This window comes from Harpia harpyja, chromosome 7, assembly GCF_026419915.1.
Source record: "Harpia harpyja isolate bHarHar1 chromosome 7, bHarHar1 primary haplotype, whole genome shotgun sequence".
NCBI classification, from domain to species: domain Eukaryota; kingdom Metazoa; phylum Chordata; class Aves; order Accipitriformes; family Accipitridae; genus Harpia; species Harpia harpyja.
Window position 1 is genome coordinate 28,442,151 of NC_068946.1, and position 27,591 is coordinate 28,469,741.

The 27,591-nt window shown below is 38.0% G+C and overlaps 1 protein-coding gene across 4 annotated transcripts in view; it reads right to left on the reverse strand.

The window, feature by feature from the left end:
* The window catches only part of PARD3B (par-3 family cell polarity regulator beta), a 447,999-nt gene that overhangs the window by 274,794 nt on the left and 145,614 nt on the right, over positions 1 to 27,591 (reverse strand). For all 4 annotated transcript variants that reach the window (XM_052791531.1, XM_052791532.1, XM_052791533.1 and 1 more), the window contains exon 4: positions 8,945 to 9,054. In XM_052791531.1, the coding sequence (XP_052647491.1) occupies positions 8,945 to 9,054 (110 nt within the window). The remainder of the gene's footprint in view (positions 1 to 8,944; positions 9,055 to 27,591) is intronic.

The following is a 27,591-nucleotide window of genomic DNA, read 5'->3' on the forward strand; positions in this document are numbered from 1 at the left end:
CAGATACACCACAAAACTGATTGTATTTGGTAATTCCAAAAAAGCAGAACAACGGAAAAGGAGGCGGCCAATTTATCTCCACAGGAGTTAAATATATAACCATCTCAGATGCACCGCTATTAGGTCAACGGAGCAAGCATGCCACAAGAAACACAGCAGCTCTTTTATTTAAGGTCCAAGTTCATGTCACTATAAGCCAGCTGCTAAATAGACAACAGCGTGAATGCCAACACAGAGAGTAATTCTGCTAACTCTAAGATACCATAATATGCTCTCAGCCCAGTCATGTTATGTGGTGCAGTTCAAACACAGTAAATATGGTACTATGAGCATCCCTTGGGACTGATGCAAAGAAAGCTGTTTTACTTGAATTTTAGAGAGGAGCTTGAGAATCCGTATGTTCTAATTGCAACCTACATTAAACCGAGGCTTAAACCAAGATGAATTAAAGGCAAAACTTCTTGCTACTAGTACATTAAAAATAGAAAAATAATTTTTAAAAAAAAGCACAAGCCACTACTCAACTTGATCATCAAAAAAAAAATACCAAAAATCTTATGGGAGCAACTGTTCCTGTAAGATCTCTCTGGGGGGCCAAAATTTGGGTGTTTTTGGTTTTTTTTTCTTTTTTTACGATACTGCTTGGGATGTGTAAAACTTTGAACTGACAAATACACTTCTTTAGGATCTGATATATATCATAAGAACAACTGTCAGATCAGACCACAGGTATGTCCATCTTCGGGTGCACAGGACCAGTATACCAGGGTACCTCACAAACAGGTAATTATTCTCCCTCATAGTACAGAGGAACAGTGACAACAATTTGCTCTTGCATCAAGTCAGCTCTTCTAGAGTCTAATCACTTTCTTTTTAACTGAAGATTTACTTATTTACTAAATTGTTTATTTATTAGGTTTTATTTATTTAAAGTTATTTTAGAGAAGTTCTACTGCCTGGCTTATGACAAAAGGTCATATTAGACTTACAGGCCAGAAGAAACCATTGCAATTACTGACAAAAAGTTGAGACGTTTGTTCAAAATCTTGAATCTCACTGAATCACCCTTACTATTTTAGTCTATATTCTCAGTTTATTATTTCCAACTCCAACATGTCAAACACCTGCAACACCAAAAGCACATAGTACACAGAAGCACTAAAATATTCCTCTTTTCATTCCAGTTGTCATTGGAAGAAATTGCTTCATAGGTATGGAGTAAATCAGGACCCGCTGCCATAAAAAAAACCCCTGGATGTGCAAGTTTCAAAGAGCACTGTGTTATTACTACAACTCAAAAACTTGTAAATCCAGATTAGCTGAGACACCAACTACACAGAAGAAGAACAAAGCCCAAGATACGGTGTCTCCAATTTAGTGTCTGAGGCCTCTCCTAAAGAGAGGAGGAGGGGGAAAAAAAAAATCACCTCCTTTGAGTGTGAATAACTGTCAATCCTGTAAGAGAAACAAAGCCACAGATCTCACTTTCAGAGACACAGATATATTAACCAGAGCAAGAGCAGTCTCATAGACCAGTGCACTGCAAAATCACACATTAAAAAATCTGAAATGGGTTTTTTTCCTAATGTCACAGCAACATTTGGGTCTAAGCAAGTATCAAAGATCTCTGCCATTATTCTCAGTTGTCCACTGGATTGCTATGTTTATGAAAAATATTATTTATTTAGTAGTAGGCATTTCAGGAGGATACTGACTGAGAACCTATCTGACTTTAGCTAAATGTTTCTAGAGCTTGACAGTAAATGATATGCATGAGCCATGTTGACTGTCATCTTCCACTTTTAATTTGACTGTCAGACATACGAGTAACTTGCTAATGTTTCATTCCAATTTCAGCACCATGAACCTGTTGCATAAGCTGCCTGCTAAAAGCTGTTCCAGATGGAATGACAGTATTTTGTAGGACCCCAAAGATGTAGCTAGAGATGAATATGTGTCAACAGCATTGAAAGCATGACCTTTTTTCCTTTTGTTGTCAGCAGTTCTTATTTCCACCCTGTAATTTTTCCTCATTCTTTATAAGATAGGCCACGTGGGAAAAAGAAAGATTTTAAGTCTCTCAGTCATCTTCCATCACCTGCAATCACATCTACCTGACTACACAAGGCAGAGGACAAAGGAGGAAGGTTTATAAACAATCAGGGATCTTCAGAATGACAGCCAAGGCCCAAAATGTATTTTAAAGAGAGGAAACAAAACCCAGCCCCCTACTAACATAAGTTCCAGAACAATGGAGAACTTTGATGGTTTTCATACTAGGTACTTTCTCTCATGAATAGTCAGTAAAAAGCACTCCTCTCATTGGAAATGGGTTTTAGAAAGCAACAGATCAACAATTAATAACTTCTTTTACCAACTGTACCATTTTTACTGATAATTTATATGCTATATTAACGTCACAGAACATTATTAGCTCTTATTAAAATAAATCACAAAAAGTCTACTTATCCCTCTCAAATAAAAATATGTAAATTACACCCACTGCTCATCTTAAACAATACAGGTAAAACAATACACTTTTTCTGAAATGTAGGCTGTGCAAGGAACACAAAGAGGACTTCCCCCACACACACACACATGTACCTCTTTGCGCCCTCAAAAGAAGAAATTACCACAGGGCACTTCTGTCCTTTTTCAGATGATCAATTCAGTATTCTCAAGTATTACAAATATTTCATTTACATTTCTTAGTTTTTCATCTACAATATAAAGTAATTTCTTTCTGACGCAGAATGCCATAGCACACAGTACAAGGAAGGGGAAAAAAAGCAGTGCCTGGTTGAAAAGCAAGAGAAAGAATCAAGAAGGAATGGCTTTTGTTAATTTGACAGCCCTCAGCTAGCTGCATAGTTGGATTTATAAAAGGTTCTTTAAGAGCAGCAGTTTTTCATGGTGTAAGAGTGCCACACAGCTCTGGTTCCTGCAGTGCCTCACACCAACAACTTCAAAACTAACTCACTGCAGATGTCCCTATGATCATCTAATCAGACATCAAAGCAATACACTGACAAGCTCCTGTGCTGATTAGGAGTGTTCTATATATGTTCCACAGCATAAACAGACACACAGTAGTTGCTTTAAAATGGATTCACCCACATCAGAATTCCCTTTTAAAAAACTCAAGCTGTTTGGAACTCCCCAGCTGAATGACAGAAAATTCTTTTATATCTCCCCAGATCTTCTCTTCAGTTCCACACAGCACTATTTCAAGAGCAGGAGTTAAATTATTAATAGGAAAACTTTTACCAGAAAAAAGTAAATGCCTTCCAGAACTTAAAAACCTTGCTATTCTGAATGACAGTCTGAGACCACACCACTGCAGGGAAACAGTCTTGCCACTACCTTGCAACACACACTGTAATACCTAAGATGTGTTTCCAGCTCTATTTGATTTGTTGTCTAATTATTATACATCAACAAACCTGGATTTAAAGCATTACAAGCGCACCATCCTTCCAGCACTGCTAGCTCCTGAAGAATTACTGCATTTCTCCGAACACCTTGTTTCCTTCTCATAGCCCCCCTCCTGGAATACTTAAAGGGGGCTTATAAGAAAGATGGGGACAGACTTTTTAGCAGGGCCTGTTGCAATATGACAGGGGGTAATGGTTTTAAACTAAAAGAGGGTAGATTTGGACTAGATATAAGGAGGAAATTCTTTACTGTGAGGGTGGTGAGACACCGGAACAGGTTGCCCAGAGAGGTGGTAGATGCCCCATCCCTGGAAACATCCAAAGTCAGGCTGGACTGGGCTCTGAGCAACCTGATCTAGTTGAAGATGTCCCTGCCCCTGGCAGGGCGGTTAGACTAGATGACCTTTAAAGGTCCCTTCCAACCCAAACTATTCTATGATTCTATCACATAACTACAGGAAAATTTCATGCTGAAATTCTAACACATGCAAAGGGACCAGAACTTAAAACTACCTGACCTAGTCAGGATGAGTAAACATACTGGGCAAAAGTTTTATCTTCTAAAATCAGACAGACAATAAAACCCTCATGGGCAGTGCAGTCTCTTAGCTCAAGCCTTAGCAGAAAGCCGCCAGATCTCTACAGCATTATTCCACCACTGTGTCAAAGACAACCTTTTCTGCCCTGCCCCGCTTTTAAATAGCCTGATTAGATGAAATAATATTTCTGCCTTTTTCCTATAAGAAGATACCCACACATTTTGAAAGTACTACTGATAATCTTTATCTCAAAGCCAAGTTCTGATTGTAGCATATCTTTATGTTTACGTGTGTACATAAAATAGTATCGAAAAGGAACAAATCATGGAGCTGCATCCTTACACATGCTCACATTATGCTAATCTGCAGACACTTAATCATGAAGGCTAATACATGACAAATACAATTAATGGCCAGAGGAACCAGAGGAGGTTTCAACCCTTTTTAACAAGGGCTTGAAACATAAAAATGTTCTGATTATATATGAGCCTTATCCAAAATTGCAAATTATATGTCCACAATGCATAAAATACAGTCAATTTCAAGTCACATCTAGGTAAAAATTGAAACTGTATTGAGCCACTGGAGCAGCTCTTCAATTGATCCAGCATCTCATTGTATCTTTAAATGTGGATAAATACAATTTAATCAGCCATTCCCATTGATTAACTCCAAGTTAACCTAAGTATTTATCCAGGAAACATGCAACTATAAAAGAAAAGAAAGTCATGCAGAACATAGCATCCCCATAATAATCAGCAAGTTAACAAGAAGGGGTGAAACCTTAGTCCCACCAGAATTAATGCAAAACTCACATCAGCTTAAATAGGACCACAATCCTCCATCTAAAACTCATGACAGATCAAGTCTCAAGATAGTAGGGAAGTCTGTCCCTGGACAAAGAAAGAGATAAACAGAAACGATAGCTCCAGAAATGAAAGTTCAGATGTTTTAATTATACTTGTTCAGATGTTTTAATTATACCTTAACAATTACAACCTGGATGAACTTGACTGAGCAAAAGCAGCAAAATGTATTCTGCTCCCTAAAAAGTAAAAAAACAAAAAACCAAAAAACAAAAACCCACAAACCAGAAGAACCTCACAGTTCAGACTTTCTGCCTTGTTGCATCTCATCGTTACCAGAGTGGAGCTTGGGTAGAGGGATCCAGCTAGGAACTTCTGAGCTGGCACAGAGAACCTGAAACTGCAGCTCCTCTCAGCAAGCTAGGGACAAGTGTTGAGCAAGTGTTAAGTAGCCAAAGAATGCTTCCTCCCTCTGAAAGGCTTCGACTGTCTCAATCACACAACATGGCCTAGTGCCAGGGGAGATCCCCGGTGGAAGACTTCATGCCCATTGCTAACCTCACTTTCTGAAGCCAGGCCATTCACAGCCGAAAAGCAGCTGGACCAGCACTTGGCTATTGGTGTAGCAAAGCTATGGCCATCGAATTTTTCAGAGAAATGCGTTATACTAATTATGCTTCCCTGAGGTCCTCTCTGGAGACCTGGGGAGGGAAGTTTCCATTTTTGAAAGCCTGGCCAGGGCTCTGTGATTATAACTAGACAGAAGAGCTTAACAGTTGCCCTCATAAATTAACAAATTCACTAACAAATACCTTTTCTTCAATAACAAATTCAGATGTTTGTTACCCCTATTTTTCCCTGATTATAGTCTCTAAATTTTTCAGTGGCAGCTATCATGATAAGGAAGGAGAGGTTTGGATGAAAAAAAGATACTCAAATTTTGTACCATCTGTTAAATGACTTCCAGTCTGAGAGAACAGATGCTGGACTTCACTATCAGTTTTTGATTGATCTTGAAGTATTTTGTTAATTGGGGCTAAAACTACAGCCAAGACAAAATAAGTGTCAGAGAAAATATGAAAGAATAGCTCAAATTCTTCTCAAATGACCTGGTCACCCAGAAAAAGATTTTGTAATTTTGGTAATGATCATATGGCATGGAAAAAAAAAAATCTTCCCTTGAATTAATGGAACAACATCTAAAAAACCAAATATATGCTCTGCTTAGATTCTATAAATACTGTGAACAGCTCAAATGGTTCATCAGGTTCATCCGGTTCGCCTGAACTGGATAGCAATGTTCTTTTCTTATATTGCTGCATGTTTGCTGTTTTATTTCATGCATTACTTATTGTACGTCTGTCCTGCACTCTCCTAGAGACAAATCAGTGCTGTCTTCAGAGATTCATATGATAATAACCTCTCAAAAATCTGATCAACTACTGGTGTATCAGTACATACCATGTAAGACAGTATATGGTCTAACTACGAGTATTTCTACATAGAACCAAACTGCCAGTTCTACATGTGCCACATACCAAAATGCCAGAAGTGCCAAAACAATTAAGCTAATTATAGAAGTCAGTTTCAATTACAAAATGATGGCTAAGATAATTGTGGCATAAATAGACTTAAATTTTACTACATGGACTGAAAATTGTTTCATCTACCAACAGCTCTGGTTTTTCTAACTGTAAGTAACCAGTTTAATGTGAAAAAAATACATGTTTGTGGCAAAGGAAATGCACTATTAATTTTAAATTTTCAGCAGCAACATACAAAACAAATGAATTTTCTCTAAATACTGCTTTAAAACTCGTGTGAAAGAGCATACCTATATTCAAAATGCAGTGTTCAGTTGTTTGTGCCATGTTTTTTCATTTGTCACATATCGATTCTTCCCCGTGTTTTAAAACAATCTGTACCTAATTTAACCTATGTTATTTAAGCTTTCTATGCTTCCCAAAACATTATGCCAAAGCACATTTCAGTATGATTGACGATGAGAGTTTTAGAAATGGTACTGCTGCAAAAGTAAGCTGGTGTAATGTATTTTGCTGTAACAGATTTTCACTTTAACAATAAAAACTTTCAACCTTCTGGGCCTCCCCCCCACTTAAATGACATTTAAAAAAATCTGAGAGCATTCTCCACTGTTGTTATCTGTCTAGCTTTGTCTGTTACCCCTGTAGCTGACAGAGAGATGCTCTGTATTTCAGGCATAGAGAATTCCTTTAGGCCTAGAGGATTCTTGTGTACTGATGCAAGTCAGTGAAGCATGGTGAGGTTTTAGCCTCCAAATATAACTGCAGTCCTCATATAATGGCATAAAATGGCACTTGTGACTGCTAATATTATATTTTTAAAAAACAAGAAAACACCAAAAACCTATCTTTCTCTCCTTGATAGTCAAAAATAAAGCATTCAAAACATGTCCTGGAATGCAATAAATTTCACCGATTTTTCCAGCTTTTTTTTTTTTTTTCAATTTTCATGGTTATAAAATACCAGAGGTCAGCATTACATACTGACATACTCACTTTACACATTTCTCAACTTTGCAAAGGGTAAGATCTGCCCTGTTAACCAAGAATTCTTCTTTGTACTTTCATTTATCAGACTAAGTCAGTATTTCATTAATATGTAAGTGCTCTGAAACATCAAGAAAAACGTCTCAGCTCAAATAGGTCTGACAAATGACACAGGACTTTGACAAAGTTCAGCCTCCTGTAACACCCTAATATACCTAGAGAGTCACTAGCACTTTTAAAATTGCATCACTTAGCAAATAACACAAGCCATTGTAAAATAAGATGTACACACATTTGGCCATGCAAGGAGAAACAATGAACAGTCAACTAAAATCCTGTGTTTGCCTTCAGAATTAGAGAGTTAAGATTCAGACCCACAGAACATCATTTATATGCAAGTCATATGACTTTCTATTTACTTACTTCATTCACATGAACTTAACTGGAAGTATGGTCTTTAATACAACATCTTCAGCTGAAAAGGTTCCCACCTCAAGCATGTGTTGCTGAACCCAGTTCTTTCCTCCTGCTCCCTAATGTGCCAATACGGCCATTTGTGGAAACTTGCTATAAACTAGTTGTGATCTAGGCTGAAATGTCCCCCTTGTGCCAAACAAAGAGGCTGGGGGTTTCTGAGCATTTTTTTGTTTTGAAGCAAAACAGTGAGAGACTGGTTTACACAACTGGGGACAGGGAGGGAATTGCAACAGGCATAGGGAAGCTGAAGGGGAAAAGGCATAAATTTCACAAGCAAATGAAAGCAGGTGCAACTGCACCATCATTTAAGCCAGCACTCATTTGGCATAAAGCAGTGCAGAAGCAGACCCACCAGAGCTTTCTAAGCAAACATCAAGTCTATGAAAAAGCTCTATTCTGCTTGATACACTTATGTATCCCAGCTGACATTCAGAGACAAAAAGATGAAATTCTTTAGCATAAGTAATATAGGAACACCTTCCCCACACACAAACACAAAGCTTCAGGACTTAAAATTGCAAAGTAAAAAATGTGGCCCAAGTGTGACCAAGACAGTATCACTTTTAGAAGACTGAAGACAGCCTGCAATAACATCTGATTAAGAGTTACTGCATCCTGAATAACTGTGTCTTTGCACTAATATTTAGTAATAACTATGTTGAAAACAAATTTGTCCTCAAAAGGGAAGAGACAGGTTGTAAAACAGAAAAGTGAGAGAAAGAAGAGACCACGCAGGATAGTAACAGGGTGCCAAAGGAAGACAACAATGCCATGAGAAAACAAGGGAAGTGAAAAAGGGTGCAAAACCAATGAAACATATTAAAGGGGAAGTACTTTTTTTTCCACTAAGCAATGGTAAACTGGATGATACGATACTGCACAAATAAATAATTGCTAAAAGTTCAGTTCATATTGCAGTGCCTTGAATCACCATTGAGCTTTATGTGAATCTCTTAATTTAAAAGAGAACCACTGTTAATTGACTGTATCATCTAAAATAACCATTTTGTCCAGAGGAAATTCTCTGCTTTATTGAAAATGAGTGTGATGCACTTTGCTTTAGATGAAAATACATATATAGCTTATAAAACTGCTACACACCAACAGGTAAGAACAGTTTTTGCCCTTAAGAAAAAGGTGATTTACATGACACCTACTGCCACAACATGCTTGAGACTGTGGTCACTGGGATGAGAAGCACTTGGCTGGAAGTCAGCAGGTGGGCCCAAAGCTGGATCACTGCTCCTTCGTACTAGAAGTGGTGTGCCTAAGAGACAAAATAAAGAGCAATAGTTCAAGGGTGCTACAGGAACACAAGGTAAAGTTTCATGTGGTTCAACTAAGAGAGGTGTACAGCGCTTAAAAATAAGTTTATCTGTGGCAATATCTACCTGGTAAATTACTAGATTTGATGGGGTTGTGCCATTTAATATTTACTAAGCTAAAGAAATGAGAACACTTTAAGCTGTTATATAGACTTTCATCCATGAGCTGCAGAATTAGGTGAAAACTGCTGACAAACAGGAGAAAAAGGCACTTTCTCGGAAAAACAAACACATAGTCGCATATATCTGTGACCACATGTACCATCAAGTTCTAACAAGAAAATCGGACACTTAATCTAAGAAATAACCGTGAACACAGGAAGAAGTGGGCTGCTATTTTTATTTCTTACAACCAGTAGTCGTTACTTAACTAAACCACAACATGGTCTAAAGCCTTTCACTGCACACTAAGGACAGCTCTCATTGTGCTATTCTGCATTAACCCACCAAACTGGGATCTCATGATCTCGTTTTCAGCTGTTCTTTACTTTCTCCTGGTGTAGGTCCAAAAGCCATGCAGAGCAACTCCTTGTCTCTCCCATACCAATTATACAAACTCACATTGTTGTGGTTTAAGCCCAGTCAGCAACAAAGCACCATGAAGCTGCTCACTCACTCCTCCCTCCCCCTGGCCCTGGCGGGATGAGGAGAAAATACAAAGAAAAGCTCATGGGTCGAGACAAGGACAGGGAGGGATCACTCACCACTTATGGTCACGGGGAAAAGACAGACTCAACTTGGGGAAGAAACAAAATCAATTTAATTTACTAGCAATCAAATCAAAACAAGGATACTGAGAAGTAAAACCAAACCCTAGAACACCTTCCCCCCACCCCTCCCTCCTTCCCACCTCAACTCCACTCCCGGTTCTCTCTACCTCCTCCCCTACAGCGGTGCAGGAGGATGGGGAATGGGGGTTGGGGTCAGTTCATCACACGTTGTCTCTGCTGCTGCTTCCGCCTCAGGGGAGGACTCCTCACTCTTCCCTGGCTCCAGCGTGGGGTCCCTCCCACGGGAAACAGTCCTTCGTGAACTTCTCCAACCTGAGTCCTTCCCACGGGCTGCAGTCCTTCAGGCACAGACTGCTCCAGCACGGGCTTCCCCACAGAGTCACGACCATCTTGGGGGGCATCCCCCTGCTCTGGCGTGGGCTCCTTCCTGGGCTGCAGGTGGGCATCCGCTCCACCGCTCCCCTCCGTGGGCTGGCAGGGGACAGCCTGCTGTCTCACCATGGGCTGCAGGGGCATCCCCTCCTCCGGCGCATCTCCTCCCCCTCCTTCTTCACTGACCTCGGTGTCTGCACAGGTGTTTCTCTCACATTCCACTCTCCACTGCAGGTTCCCCTTCTTAAATCTGTTCTCCCAGAGTCACTACCACCGTCACTGATGGGCTCGGCCTGGGCCAGTGGCGGGTCCGACTTGGAGCTGGAGAAGCTTCTAGCAGCTTCTCACAGGAGCCACCCCTGCAGCCCCTCCCCTGCTACCAAAACCCCACCACACAAACTCAAAACACACATTTAACCTATAGGGAAGGTCGATTTGAATATGATGGCATACCCACATATATATACACTCATAAATTTTATTTCCATAAGCTCACAAGATGCAATAGTCCATCACCACTACTTACGTGCCACCCCAACCCGAGGCATGCAAATGACAGATTAGGCACAGGTTTTTTGGGTACAGAGGCAGGTGAAGGATAAATGGATAACTCCCTCTATTAACTTCATTTAGTATCTAACATGCCTTGGGCTGGCTCTGCAGAGACAGCCTAAATAAGGATATAAAGAGGGGAGGGGGAAGAGATTTTATTCACAGCAGATCTGCCTCCCACTGCTGACTGCCAGGATTCCCAGGGAACAGACATAGGCAGTTGCAGTTGTTTCAAAGAAGCTGTAGACTAAACAGCTTCCTCTTGCAGGCATCTCCAGTTAGACTTACTAACTCTTCATGTCTATTCAAGTGCTGTCTGGGAATAACCTCAAAGACCAGTCAGCAGCTTCTAGTGACACAGCTGTTCAGTTAGCAGAATATGCTCTAAAATACTTCCTGCAAAACTTCCAGGTGGGGCGAGAGGGAAAACATCTTTAGTAATATGATAAAGGAATTTCTCACATTATCCAAAATGAAATTAAACAAAAATGACTTCTTTTTTCCTAAGTCTTTCCAAAATAATTCATTCATGGGCAAACAAAAAATTTGAAAAGCACATTGGTCTCAAGTAATCTTTCAAATGTTGCAAGTGAGTGAAAATAAGATTATAACTGTCAGTTATAATATTAATTATAGTGTCTGGGACTGATGGTAGCCATAATTACTAGACCTATAACATAAGTTTGAACATGCAACAGTTTCCTCATTAGACAGATGCTAACAAGGCTGCAGTGACTGTACCACATTCACCCTCAGCACAACTTTGTAATTATAGCTGGAATAAATACCAGCACCTGATGCTGAGGAACAACCAGAGAATCTAATGCACTTACCCTTCCTCATAGTGAGCAACAATTTTATACACAAGTAATCGCTATATCCACTTATGTAGGAGACCAATAAGAAAAGCAAAAGTAAGACTTAAATTTGTGTCCTGGTATTGAGGCAACGCTCGAAAATCAAAAGGCAACTATTGTTTTTTGTTCCAAGTGATTATCATCTTGATAAAGAGCTATGCATGAGGAGATTTTGAAGAAAAGGATTGATCACCAAATTTATCCATTTTGTGTGATTTTCCAAAGGTCTCAGTAGGTCAAAAGGAACCAAATCTCTCCACTCAAATATTCCTGTTCTTCACATGGTGCTGAAGAGAAATTTTTTTCCCCTCTCTACGCACATTTGATAAAGAAGGTGTATAAAAGCTAAAGTCAAAAAGTGTTGGATTCTTATTCCTTAAAATACGTATTTCCATGTATGACCAAAGGGTTTCTGGTCACCTGTATCCAATTTCAGTCTCTCTTCAGTACAACAGTTTGAAAACAGACCCTAAGAAACTTTTGTATGATTCAGCATAATTTAGTCTCCAACTCCTTTTGACATAAACATGAACAGTACAGAGAAATGCATTTGCTAAACTACCAGAAAGCCCTTTGCATTGGTACTTCTATTTGTAAAACTTTCAAAACTCAATGAGCCATATTCCAAATTCAAATTAAAACATACTGTTGCTTATACTCTTCAAGGCCATCATCCCAGGCCCTTTTCTCATTTCTGTCCTCCTTTTTGCACAGTGAGAAAGCAACGGTAACTCAAAGAGTGTAAAAAAAATTCTCCACAGTCAACTAAAGAGGCCAAAGATTTGGGGGGGCGGGGGGACACACGACACCCCCCAAAAATCACTTATATCAAGCTCACTCCTTCTCCCAAAGCCAACACTCTGAAATTAAGATTTCTCCTTTTCCTGAGCTGTCTTCTACAAGCAACTCCTCATTTCTCTCTCATTCCTCTGTCTGAGAGAAAGATGAAGTCTCCCATCACTGTGACTGCTGGGACACAGGACCCTCATTTGTTCCAGGGCCTCCCAGCTTCCGCAGCAATTGAAAGAAGAGGTCTCCTGTACCACACCATTCATATAATGCTTGTCTAGTAAGACCAGACCATACTTCAGCACTTCCATCTGCTGCTGCAAGGTACTGTTTTTACCACATCCACCCTGCCTTCAGTTTTGAAGACATCCTTTCACTTGCCTTCCGCCCCTGTTTTCCAGAGCAACTGAAGCAAAATTACATTATCCAATTCTCAGTTTACAGCTGCCTAAACTTTGAAACCAAAGTTTGCAGGAACAGCGGGATTAATATTACTGTTTTCCAGTTTGGGAAGGTGGCCTTGCAGCTATTTGCTTGCTTTTTATTCCTACAAGTTTTTGCTTATTGCCATGAGGTTATGAAATTTATGGTGCTCATTTGGAATGCTTCCCTACTCACACAAAACCTGGACTTTTTGACCATTACCTACAATGCTTTCTCTTTTCTCCCAATTTGTTGTAAATTTTAGGGTCCTACAGATCATTTTCTTGTTGAAGAGAAAATCAGAGTTTATTTCCTTAATTTTTTAAAATGTATTTACTGACATATATAACATCATTTCTTGTACAGAGATATCACAAATCGTAACATCTCTGTGCACCAAGTCAGCTGCAGTCTTCAGCTAAAATTATCCAAAACAGTCCCTCTGGCCCTTATTGTTTTACATGCATACACCACAAAGACACAGGAGCATGAAAACAACCTTTTATTAGACAAAAGTAAATTGAATCAAAATGCCCTCTCTAATAGGGGAAAACAAATGGCAAGCAGGAAGATTGGATTAAAGACTTGAGAAGAAGCAGTGCTCTCCCTCTTTGCGGGGAGAATCCCTTATTCTGTTTCAGGAGACAGCAGTTCTCAGCGGCTCCCTGAGCTAACCAACTCTCCTCCATCTCCCCTCATCTCCTCTGTGGCTCAGGCTGCTCCCTGCTGTAAGAGCACCTTCCCTGCCACTCAGTGCCTCCCAGCCTGCACTTCTCCCGCAGGCTCCTTTCCTTTTTTCAGCCTCTCCCTGCCTCTTCTGTACTGCATACACAGGGCTCTTGAAAGCCAAGCATGCTTCCTTGCACTCTGGAGAGAGAAACCTCCCCAAATCCCACTGCCCAGGGCTCAACCTGACTCAGGAGTCAGAACACATCCATTATACATACATTCCTTGAACTTGTTCATCACTGTCTTCCTTAGACATGGGTAAAATGTAGTGGAAAACCATCACGGATACCATTTATTACAGACATACTACATACAATTATACACGTTTACTTAAGAGATTCTGTCATCTGTTTTCTTTTGTCAGGAAAGAGAATAGTGCCTTTTTCCTTACTGCTTTCCTTTTGTCGTGTTGTGTTTCCATGTCATTCTACTCACGCTCTTGCATTTGTGCAGAACATTTATAACAACCAGTGTAAGCTTAAACAGAAAATTCATCTTTTCCCTGAATGATGAGACACAGAAAAACTTCTTTCTGGATACCAAGTTGATCATACAAACACATTATTTACAGGCACTACTGTTTTGTGCCAGAGTAGCACTTTGTATTTTAAACTTAGGAACTCAGTTTAAAAAACTAGTTATCCACATCTTGCTGCATTGCATCAGTAATTTACAGACAACGAAAATCCAAACACATGCCCAAGACTAAAATTTTTCTCATGATGACAGCTTTTAACCTCAACCACTTCAGAGTGTATCTCCCCTTCTTTCAAAATTTGCAAGACTACCTTCTATTATGGTACCATAGCACCTTCTAAGCACACATGGATATCTCAGCCTTATTCACAATACATACTCTTTGACAAGGCTGATGAGAAAAAGTCCTGGAGTTTTCCTTCCTTAAACTAAACTGTATCATTTAGTTTCAAGCCATGTAGATCAATCTTTTCCTTTTGCTGGCATCACCCTCAAAAATTAGTATCTACACAGATTCATGGTTGTGTATTTTTCCTGAACTCTCATGTTTTGGAAATATTTTTTTTAACTGCAAATATGGTTGAAACAAACATATGGTAGAAACCACACTTAGATTTAAATTGGTTACATTGGGAAAAAAACAGAAGAGAGAAGTTCTGCCATTTATGCACAATTAAAAACTGAAAACTTGCATCAGTACCATGGCAAAAGAAACGTCTCCATACCAGATGTAATCCTATTTTTTTATTTGGATTTTTTTTGTTTGTTTGGGTTTTTTTAATTTCACCAAAAAGCTGTACACAGACATTAACATATACCCTGAATAGGAGCGCACTCTTGTCTCGCTTCACTTAAGCCCTTTGGAAGATCAGAAATCAGCATTTGAGGTTAGGAGGGGGCTGACTAACCAGAAGTGATGGGTTTAAGAACACTGTGAAACCTCAGGTAAACAGCGTAAGGTTTGGAGTTCAGGATCCAAACATGGCCAGGGGAACTTTGGAGCACCAGCTGTCCCTCCTGGGGTTCCCCTAAACTCTTCAGAGTCTCTAGGTTCCGAGTTCTGCCATCGAATTTGATGCCTAAATTTAGGCAGACGAGTATCTCTCAGGGTGACCACTACCACAAAAAAGATTATTCCAACCCTTCCTTCATTTTGCTCTTTTGCTCTTAAGCCTCCTTGCTCAGGAAAGCACCATTCACCTCCAGGCTGAAATCCTTTTAGTCTTTGGGATATACTTAGGTTGCACATTGCTGTTACAGGGCCAAATTCGGGAAACTGCTGAAGACAACCAGAGTTCATCACCCATGAGCATTTTCAGTAGGCTGTGCTATATATAATGCAGTCAAATTATGTACTAAAAATTTATTTCAGCATTGCTTTGGTGCAAATACTTTCAGGTGACTTTTGGGTAAGCTGACAAATCAAGGAACATAGGAAATGCAAGCACATGTGTTGCCAATGCATCAGTTAGTTGCATGAGTGGCAACTGACATATTATGAGGCTTTTTTGTTTCTTTGTTTTTCCAGGTGACGGGGAAGAACTATTTTAGAGGAGAACAAAAGATACACTTGGACAGAATACCGTAAGTGGGTAGAAAGAGGTTTACAATAAATCACCTACACAGTTAAAGCCATGATTTTAAATTCTGCTCCCGCATATAAAAATGCTGACTATGATGGGAAAAAAGCTGTCCATCAAGTGTGTATCTAACTGTCAACTGTTAAAGGCCATACCAATGACAATTATTCTGCTGCCTGCTTCCAAACTACACTTGCCTGGACAGACAGACAAATTATTTTCTCACCTGTATGTGCCTCAAAATATTTTTTTAGCACTCCTTCTGAGCAAAGCCCAACAAAATTTCAAGTCAGACTTAAAACAAAACACCACAAATACTACATGCATACACACACAAATGTGAAATTGCACTTCAGCATAGACTCTGCTTGGCTGGAAGATCTCTGAACAGACATGACAAAAACAAGCACCATTTAAACTGGGAAGTCAGAATGACTTTTAAACTGGTCCCATCATGAAACAGTTCAGGCACTGCAAACAAAATATTACAAGCAAGATATTAATTTATATTTAAATATAGGGAAGGTCATTAATGTATGCCCATTTTTCTTCTTTTCATCAGAGATTTTTCACATTAACAGGCATACAGACAGTTCTGCTGGTCAGCGCTTTTTGACAGCACTAAGCAATCAGTGTGGCTAAATTTGGTCACCCTCAGATTTATTGCTTACCACCACCTGAGGCATCATGTAACAGTTCTGCCATGTACTTAAAATGTAGCTGGCATTAGCTTGTACGTTCTACCTTGTGATAGGACTATACCACTTTTTTTAAAATTTTTTTAAATATGTAATGCTCTGATGATGTGACTTTTATGTTTAAAACTAACTCAAATTGCTCATAATAGCACCTATCAATACAATTTCAGATCTACAGCTATCTGTTCTTTCCAAAGTGCATACTGCACTTTTTAAATTCCCATGGATACAAGATTAGATTAATGAACTAGGGATGATGTAACAGTTAAGACAATTGACTTAAATCTATAAAGAGATGAAAATCCATTTCCAACAAGCTTTCTCTTTTACATATTAACCCACTGCAGAACAAAGTATTTCCTTATCACTCTAAATGAAGTGTAATTTTTCTTACAAAGAAAAATAAAAGCAATTGCCTACAAGTAAAACCCAGTAAAGGCTTTAAAGAGAGACTGTTTCGGGGTGGTGTTCTTCAATGCCATAAATTTCAAAAGAATTATTTTCTCTGGTTGCATGTGTTATAACAAATTAAGTCAGATTTCAGTTACGAAGTGCAAGAACTGTTGTCTCAGCTTTCATGACCAGAATGAAATTTCTTTGGTGTTGCCATTGTCAGAAACGGTGCCTAATGAAACAACTATGGAATATTTACATTTACAGCTTTTAGAGTTTCAAAGATGGACATGTAAGAATCACCAACATACATTATTTCAGTAATAAAGTTAATCTAGAATCCATTTTCAGGATCAAAATCCACATCCATATGAAAAGAAGTTAACCACTTCTAATCTGAAGGCACTAGGATACGTATGTATCTACAGAAGATGTACAAGTAACACTGCTACTTTTTCCCCATTTCAAAATTTCTCTCACGAAAGTTTCCAGCTGAAGGACAAGACTTCAGTTTGGATCTTAACAAGTATTCTTTTCTTATACTTAAGGGCACAACACACACCAGATCTAGTGTTATTTCAGGATCTTCTCGCCTCTATCAACACAGTGCTCCTATTTTCAGCTCCTCATGAGATGGAGAGGGAGCGCACAGAGTTAATGGAGTGCTGGGAGCACCATGACTCCGCTCCAAAGAGTCTTGGCTACGGGTACCACGTGGCAGAGGGGAAGCTGCTGCAGCAGAATCCTTGTGGCACAAGGATTAATCAGTCACAACGGGGAGTTGTGATTTTTTTCCCAACCCGAGTTCTGGCAAAATGCGCAACTCTTATCCTTGCTGGGCAGACTGATTAGGAGCTTTGTGAGAACACACTGGCTATTACCAACAAGAATCAGCACTTTCCACTACAGGTCAGGCTTTCTCTTATTCTCATCCAGGTGAAACATCTTTGTGAATCACATCATCATTGTACACCCACTGAATGATGCACATCCTCCAACTTCCAGCTTCAGACACAGGATTAAAAATTAGAGCAGCTTCGAACATTTTATGTATTTTAAGTATCACTTGGAAAAAAAATTGATTTGTGTTATATTATAATTTCCTTACACATGCGTGCAAAGTTTCTTGGTTGGGCAGGGCTTGGGTTTTTGGTTGGGGGTTTTTTGTTTGTTTTGGTTTTGGGGGTTTTTGTTTTGTTTTGGTTTTTTTAATGTAAACTCTTTCAAATGGCCTTCAGATGTCAATAGAAACTAAACTGTAGATATATTTAAAAACACCAGTCATCTTAGTCATCCAACTTGCTGGACACAGCAAAAAGCATTCATCTTATTAAACAGACTGGCTTTTTTAAGCAGCGTATTATGTGTAGTTACTGAATTTAAATCAATCACTTTAGACTAATATATCCTATAAGATTTTAAAACTAATAGATCTCAGACTCTCGCACCTCATTTTTATTCACAGATTGAAAGGTGAAAATAAGCATTTCTTCTATTTCAATTCCCAGCCCATTTCTCAACTTCAAATGAAATACTTAATGAACTGTACTAGTTGAATAAACTGACACAAAGAAAATATTCTGTGCACCTGCAAAAGAGGCCATGCTGCCAAAAGCTGGTTTAGCACTTCAGCTAACATCAGTTACAGGTGCTTATGCAGTCGCTTTTCCACAGTTCAACGGTTTAATTTTCTTTAAAACTTTGGCAGCTAAACTGTACAGCTTGAATATTACTTTGGTAGCATTTTATTGCTAGTAGTAGAATAGTAAAATACAGTTTTTGAGTATTTTAATGGTATTTTAAAGGAATATCACAAATTACAGCATTAGTATAGGGTTTTGTAATATTTAAATATGACCTGTGTTTTATATATCCGATCTAAACTAAAAACCTTTTCTGGTTTGACCTTTCCTTAAAAAAGAAGTCCTACTATGATTATTTTCTATTCTGGTCGTGGTAAACTAACTAGTTTTAGTCTCAAATTTCAAACTTCTTCCTGCCAATTGTAAAAGACATTAAGATAAAATAGGGAAACCTCCTGAACTTGAAGCTTTCTGTGAGGTTTCAAGGAATGATAAGAACATAAGAGCAGCTAATTTGGGTCCACCTCACCCATTATCCCACACCTAACAGTGGTAGCAAATACTCAGGGAGAGGGCATAACAAAGTTGTATCCTACCAGCTTGCAAAAAATAATGTTTGAAAGATTTCCAAATCAGAGTGGCATCTAGACCACCATATTTTAAGAGTCACTGATGAGCCACCTACTGTGAATTTGTCTAATTCTATTATAACTCATTGATTTTTGGCCTGTAACACCTAATTACACAATTTAGTTGCATACTTCATGAAAAAGTTAGTTTAGGGTTGTTTTGCTTTGTAACCTGTTGAACAACAGTTTTGTTCAATACTCCTAGTTGTTATGTGGTGAGGAAAGTGAATAATCATTCCCTATTAATCTGTCTTAATATTTAAAACGGTAAGATGACTATTTCTGTAGGAGAGTTAAAAAAGGACTCAATCACAGAAGGTCATTTGTCCCTTTTTGTGGGAGGGTTAAGAAGAGATGACCAAAACTCTCTGCAGGATTCATCTGTCTAGTGAACATACTACATCATTCTTTTACTTAATGTCTACAGTAAACAGACTTCCCTCTAATGAAGTAATGAGTTATGAAGAAAGCAAAACTAAATCAACACCCAGTGCGTCTATGGGAAAATTGTGCAACATATTGGGAGGGAGGTGCATCTTTTGCCAACTATGTTCAGGAGTAGTAAATACACAATTCTCCATTTTACTTGGCTGAGATTCCACATATCTGTTGTGAGATACAATCAAAATCTGAAGTGGCACTTCAAAGTAAAGAGACAAAAAATTAACTATCAACTAAGGCTCTTGAAAGGGTAAATTAAATAGAAAGCAATGAGAAAGAGCTACATGGCAATGGGCAAACTGACCGAATCATTTAACTGTTATTTGTAACTTTTCTAATGATGACTTTCACAAAGACGGGTTCATCTGTATACTGGAACATGTTCATATGGAAGCAAACAGTAAACAATCATTAGCGAACAAACAGTGCAAAAAAAAAAGTGTAAAACTATATTAGTTTGGTTTCTTAAGAAAAAAAAAAAAAGGGTTATCTCAAGACCTTTAGTTGAAGTCTTACTTTTAACTTGAACAATTTCAAACTATCAATCAGCCAAGCTTAGCAGGCTCATTTTCAACCTGAAATACAGATTTTGCCATATTGCCTCAGAGCTAATACAGCACGTAGCACTGTAGAGATTTATAAACACACATACACACTCCTTTGCCTTACCTAGCACTAAAGTGTACTGACAGAGCTTGTATGATAGCCTTCCAGTATGATATTATACCATAGCCTTTCAAAACCTTCAGCTGCAAATATTCAGCTTACTAAGTGGGTTGAGAGATACTACCTTTGAAACTAGCTATGCATCATAGCAATATACAAATACTCACAAAACCAGCAAATCACAAAATTAGTAAAATAGACAAAAATCTGAGGAAAAACACTGACATCGAATAAAGCGTGTCAAAAAGCAGCATAGACTTTTATAATAGAATTTATTCCATCATTCTAAGTCCCATTCATCACCTTCCCCAAAACCCTCCCTGAGGCAATAAAAGGCTGGAAATGAACATCTCAGCTAGAGAGCTACTGCAGGAAAACGTGTAACTTGTGATGAAAAAATATTTTTCTCCCTACTTAACATGTCTTCATGGGGATACCCCCTTTTCCCAAAGTAAGGCATATTAAACCAAGTGCAAAGGGAATAGAGACAAGGGGAATAATTGATGAGAAACAATCTTTGGGGAAATCAGAGGCAGAGGGGCTATGAAAAAGAAGTTCTTTGTTAACCAACTATGCACATAAAATTATTACCTACACTACTACTAAATTCTTGGGTATGGGGAAAGGAAGGAAAGACTGACTTGTTTTCTAAATGGGCAAGCCAGAGAAACGTATGGAAATTTTTTATATATGTATTTCTTTACAGAAAGCATTACTATGTTCTTTTGCTGCAATACAAAGATAAACTTTAGCTATGCTGGTGCAAAGCTCATTTCCATGAATCAAGGGCAACTAAGTAATATGAAGCTTAAGTCATGAGGTCAAAATATACCAAGCCTGCACTCTGACTGAAATGAAAAGTTATCTTCAAACCTTTAGCTTGCCTGAGAACAGAAACCATTTGTTTTAGAAACACAAGTAGACTTTAATTGATCATCACAATTCTTTAAAAGCAGATTAAACTGAATGCTGCAGAGGAGACAAATCTATCAAGTACAGTGTCATCCTCACAACACCTATGACAAACAGCACAGAACAACATTTGATATCGCTACTATGAGATCAAACTTCCAGTGCAGAGAAAGAGAATAAAGTCTTACTTGCTTAAGGAAATAAGCAGTATTGCTTCAAACCACAGAAGGCAGCATGTGCTTCTATAATACATTTCTTTTGAAACTTACCAATTTCAAAACGTTAATTTTTCCTGAATCATACAGGAAGGAATTATTATATGCATGTAGTACCCTCAACGTACTGACAAACATTGGAACATTCAGCCAATAAACTGATGTTGCAAGATCAAGGTGAACAGGATAGCTTTTGTGCAAGAAAAAGTGTCTTTCCTACTTACTGACACGGCATGTATGCTGTATACAAGCATTAGCAACATTTTGTTTATCAAATGAATAGTTTCAGTTCATATCTGTTTTCCTAACTTTTAAAAAAACATAATCAAGTGGTTTCCTCTATTTAAAAATATGCTGTCTGTATAGCCATAGTATCTCAACACCAAGCTGGAAAGGGGACTAACCAAATACATACTGTTTAAAATGCCCCTAAGCCTACTTACAATACTTCCATTTCAAAGCAGATGAGAAAGAGAAGGAGTTCTTTCCAAGCTCTGAAGTCACACAGAAATGGATGACATCCCTACCCTGGAGGTAACAATTTAAGCCCTGTCAGGCCTATCAAGGAAGAAACTTCCAAAAACTCCTGAAAGAAACCTTGCCTCCAACTCCCTTGGACTTCAAACTAAGACGCTGCCAATGGAAGCATCTCTGTTGATTGACTTAGCAATGCAAACACATAGGGCCATTGAAACTAAGTAAGTGTTTTGAACAACCCCATGAAGCACGATTTAAGCTAGAGCAAGCCCAAGAACACAGGAATATATTAAGCTGATTAAGTATATTCTCTATCTGAAGCCCCTGAAACACCTTCAAGGAAATTCCATAGGAGTGCAAGTAACCTTCCCCAAGTGTTAAAAAGACATGTCCACAACACCAATGACTGCATCAAAATGGAAAATCAAAACTTTCTAGGCTAGTACCGTTATTATGCTGTATTAGACCCACTGAGGGTTGGAACATTCCCAGGTAGCAATCTCTGTTTTCAGGAAACAGATGTCCACTGTGAAAACACTACACAAAATGTCCAGAACTGAAATAACTGACTGTTCAAAAGCACCAGTGCCTCAATATAGCTTGAACTTCAACTATCCTTGCCATTCGTAAGCTTATTTTAGGAGACAGACTATAATCAGCCATTCCAACCATCATTTGCACCCAAGTGTTCCACTCGCCTAGAACATTAATCAGATGGGGGGGTGTGTGTATATATGTATATATAAAAGAGTACATATATAAAAGAATGCATATATACGTATATATAAAAGAAGAAAATCTTGTTCTCAGAGATTTCCTATAAAGCAAAAGCATGCAAATTTTGAAATACCACAGTAAGACCTTTCAGTGAGAAAAGCAAGACACTTGCCCTGCTTAGCAGTGACAGCTTCCAAAGGCAGGAGTTAAACTCCTGTAGTTTACAAGATAATTTTATACCCTATCAATAACTGGTTTAAGCAATTATTTCTTTATCTAACCTCAATTTTAACTAAACACTATAAAGGTATAAATTCATTAAGAAGCTACATTTTATTTTAACAGCCAACAATCAAAGTAACCTAATTGTATCTGCTTCCCACAATGCTTGTACTCAGAAAACAGCTTCAGGAATCTTCAACTCGATTCCCAAAGAAAGGGAGAAAGACAAAAGAATGATTATAACACCAACAAAAAAAACCATCATGGAGATACCTACACATACCTCACTTTTTTTACTACCTTAGTATTCAGAAGTGGTAAGTATCACTGAATACTGTCTGTCTTCCTCCAGCCAAAATCATGACTACTTAACACCAAGGAGAGGAGCAAGAGAAAAGCAGCAACTAAGTTTGTGTGCCCTTGACCACCATCTATCAAATACAGCAAATGAAACACTGAGCCAGTCATGAAGGCACTTCCAGTTCAGAGTGACATGTCCATAAAATGGATCCTCCATAAATACATCAGTGCTCTCCTTCATGCCCATATGGACTGAAAAGGAAAAAAAACAAACTAACGTCATGAAAAAAACCCAAAAGGCTAAACCTCTTACTCCCCCTTTCCTGTTCTACTACCTACCATGCAGGGAAAACCACTAGAAAAGAACACTAAACTATTAGGTGCAAAAGGAAACCAGAAGGGCCAGTAGCGTGCTTATGGGTGCACAGAAAATTACAAGATGGTTTATGAGGGCTAACAGAACTACAAACATTAAAAACTCAGACAGTTCAGCTGGTTTAATTGAAAAAGCCTTGCAAGAAATTGAAAACTCTCCTACTAAAAACAAAGCACCTGTACTGGCATGTTACATACTTGAAAACTTATCATGACAAACTAGTGCTTTTTTTAAAAAAATTGAACATTTCTGAAATGACTATGTCTCATGCTCTGCAGGAATAGCTAGCTTGCAGTTGAACCTAATGATCACACAAAGCATTCCTTATAGACCAGTGGTCTATGAAGAAGCACACTTTCACTGGACATTAGCTTAGCAACAGCCTGCAGGCCACTGCTTAAAATATCATGGATGCACCAGTTTCATGAGCAGAAGATTACTGGTGAGTAACCATTTATTTGGAAAAGACTTACTAAAAACCTCTAGTCTGAAGTTGGTAAACATCTAAACCAAAACATTCTGAAAATATTTTAGGAAGATCACATCAATTTACAAATAGCCAATTAGTTGCTACCATAAAGTTGTGTTTTAACACTCTACATTGCTAGTTCACTTTTAATAATTTTAACAATAAACGTGTATGTATTCAAAAACCTCAAACTATTAGCTAGAGAACCCCAGACAGGACTATTTGCACATACTGTTAGTAACCCTGATATACATAACCCCATCCATCATGGGCTCTCTAAAGATCTTAACACACTACAGAAGAATGTCATCCACTACCCCAGCAAAGCTATCTTGAAGATGAGAGAATGACTGTTTAATCATACATCAGCAACAAAACAGCAGTTTGGAACAGGGAATAAAGGCAATCAGTCAAGAAGGTCTGTAAAGGTAAGTCCCTACTCTGCAAAGTCTTCTCAACTACCACCCCTGGTCAAAGAGAAATATTAGGACATGATATACTCAAAAAAACCAAACCAACCAAACAAAACACACATCCAAAACCAATGCCAACAGAAAACAGTGCTAGTTAAACGAGTAAGTACTCTACCACCTACATACAAGGATCTCCAAATGTTTCATCATTCCAAACACTTGTTTACTAGTTGTTGTATCAATGGATATACTCGCACACAATTTGCCAAAAATCCATCATAATACATTTTACTATTATAAAGATAAATGATCAACAACAGTGACTAGGCAAAATGTACTCATCTAAATGGCATTTGATTAGAAAGAAAAACCCACCACCTGTGCAGAATAAAGGAAATAAGTGTTTCTTAAATGACTTTGATATACCAATTTTAAAGAAATATTACTGCATCTCAATTTATCCATTCAAAATGATTTTGTCTGATTATGTAAGCTCAGACTAAAGGAGGTGCAAGAACAATACAGACCAGAAATGAAACATTAGAGATGACATCTAATCCAAGAGAGCATCAAGGTCTTGTGGAAACAATGGGAAACAACTAATTGTCAGTCATTCAGGCAATGAAGAATTTGTGACAGTATTTGGGGTTAGAGATGTTGAAGCTTACTTCCATTCCATTTTTCAAATGTAAATCAGCTATTTAGACATTTAGTTGCCTGTATCATTCTTTGAAAATTGTTGTAATGTCCACATGACTAGTGTACTCTGGGAAGTTCTGCTCACAGGTCACACTATGGTCATGGGTGTGCAAAAGTCCACGTGACATCATCGTTAGGTTTTCATCTACATTTGAATGGATGATAGCAGGTTTCAGTAGATAAGCCTTACAGCTCTTGAATATAGAAAAAGTAAATCGTGGAGAAACAGCTACTTCATTGTGTCACTGTTTCGGTAATCATGCTTAACAGGAAAATACCAGGATGCAAAACCTACTACCAAATTGAGACCTATGGACCTCACAGAAGCGAATGACTGTGTTTACCTCAGTAATTTCAGCCCCAAGTATCAGAAACTTCAGTAAAGCCTTTTCAGCCGTAAGAAACTATCAGGTATTGCTTACTTTGCAGTCTGAATTCAGACACTGTCAGCAACAACACCTGATAATCCAGCTCTGTGGGGAAAGGAGGGAGGCACTCAAGTATGTTTGCACCACACCTTATGTTATGGACACAGCAAGTACTGTGTTCATAAACAGTTAAAGTCTTTCTGCATTTTCTCTTTAATTAAACATAAGAGCCCACAGTTTCACCTTTTTGAGAACACTGAGTTAGCTTTAAAATAGAGATGCATTAATTTCAGGGAAAAGAAAACAAATAGCTGAATACTTTCCTGAACTGTTTTAAGGAGATATATGCCAAGTATTAAAAAAGTACTTTGATAATAAGTAAAATAACAAACCTACTTTTTTGCTCTAAAATTTTGCTGGTATGTGGAAGCAATGTAAGATATAAAGTACTTTTAGCTTTCAAGTCACATGTAAGATTGCTTTTATTCTGGCTCATTTTCAAAGTTACAGGTGATAAAGGGGGAAAAAAAAAGGGTAACTAACTACATAATGGAAAAACTATGATTTCAGAGTCAAGCTGATCAGTATTCTAAAGAGTATAAACCACAAAAAAACCTGAAAGAAGTAACCATACCAAAAAAAAAAAAAAAAAAAAGTATTTCCCCCATCATTGCCATCTCTATCTAGCCAGCAAAGGCTTTAAGACTAGGTACAACATACAATTAACTTAACTGGATCAAATACACAATTTATAAAAAAGAAAAAAAGTTAGAAAAGTCACTTGAGACCCTGCCTTCAAAAATCAGTGCCAATTCTCTCATGTTTGAGAACAACAGTGTTTAGTTTCACATGCTTATTAAGCATCAAGCTCTAAGTATTCTCTGAGCAAATCACTAAATGGACATTGTTTCTGGATCTGGTTTCATAAAACACAGAACATTCAACAGAAATTAACAGGCAAAATTGTCCCACAGTCTGACAATTTATATAACAATGGATTCCCTGCATTTCATCCCTAACAGCATTCTGCAAAAATACTCTAAAAAGGTAAGCACATAACAGTTCTTGAAGCACGGCTCTACCATGGAAAACGCTTGCTACGTATATATTTAATCGCATCCTTGCTCCCAAAATAAGAACAGCTTTTTAAAATTATTATTATTATTTATTTCTGCTAGCAAGTGTGAGTCAATTCAAAAATTAGACAGGGAGCCATACTACTGTGGTTCGTGCATCAATGATATTGATGCAACCAAACTGTCCTTCTATTTCTTGGTTTACTTTCAATTTGCCTCTAGTGGAAATGGGGACATAATTTAAGGTTCAGGGACTTGTACAGGAAAGATAAAGGCAAAAAATAAGTCTAAAGAACTGTAATCCGTGATGTAAAATCCAGAAGAGGAAACAATTACATTTCGGAGTACAGACTGAGTTCATACGACTAACAGTTTTATTTTACCTTGTAAAATAAAACAATCTGAAAGAGAACCATTGAGACAAACACATTCTATTTATGGTCTCTATTTTAAGAAGCAAGCACCCATTTTAACTTCAAATATATATTAGTATTGCACTGAAAATGAAATAGAACCCTAACTGGCTGCTTTTCTCTCCACCCTCAACTTACAACAGTATGCTAGACAAGCCACTATCAATTTTTTTTTTTTTTTTTAAACATGGCTCAGAAGTATATGGACAACAATCTCTACTTTCTGAAACACGCTAAAATGTGTTTACACAGTGTTATTTAAAAAAATGCAATAAATGAAGTAGCAAACTGTTCAACCATTGAACCTTTAGCTACAACCTTTCCATACCTCAGGATTACCAAAAACACAGCTCAAATACATACAAATTACAGCAAGAATAAGTCTTTTCCCAAGATTTTTAGTATGAGAAATTCCTGTGTATCATTAAATATAGAAAAAGATTTTTCTATATTCTAGAATATAGAAAAAACAGAAGTGATCCATTAATATAGAAATTTGAATCTAAAAATTTTCGTGCAGCTTGAATTGCAGTATTTTCTACATCAGGCACAAAAATGAGCACAGAATGCCATTCGAAGTTAAGTTACACCATCTCATCCAGTGAGCTTTATTAGAAATTTTATTTTAGCTTGCTAGTTTTGTTCATCAGCCTTTTCCTTTAAAAATGTAATTAAATAAACAGACAAGCGAACATCCAATTTCTGAAGTCATGCTCTGACTACTCCATGAGAGTAGCACAACTAGAGGTAGTATTTCTATCCTTACCCCACCCACTTGCACTCAGAAATTTTATTGCACACCATTAGGAGACTGCTAGCAGTACTCAAGAATACAGGGTGAATCGGGTGACAAGCTCTGGCGGAAGGCAGAGACGCCTCCCCTGAGCATTATTCATTTGCCA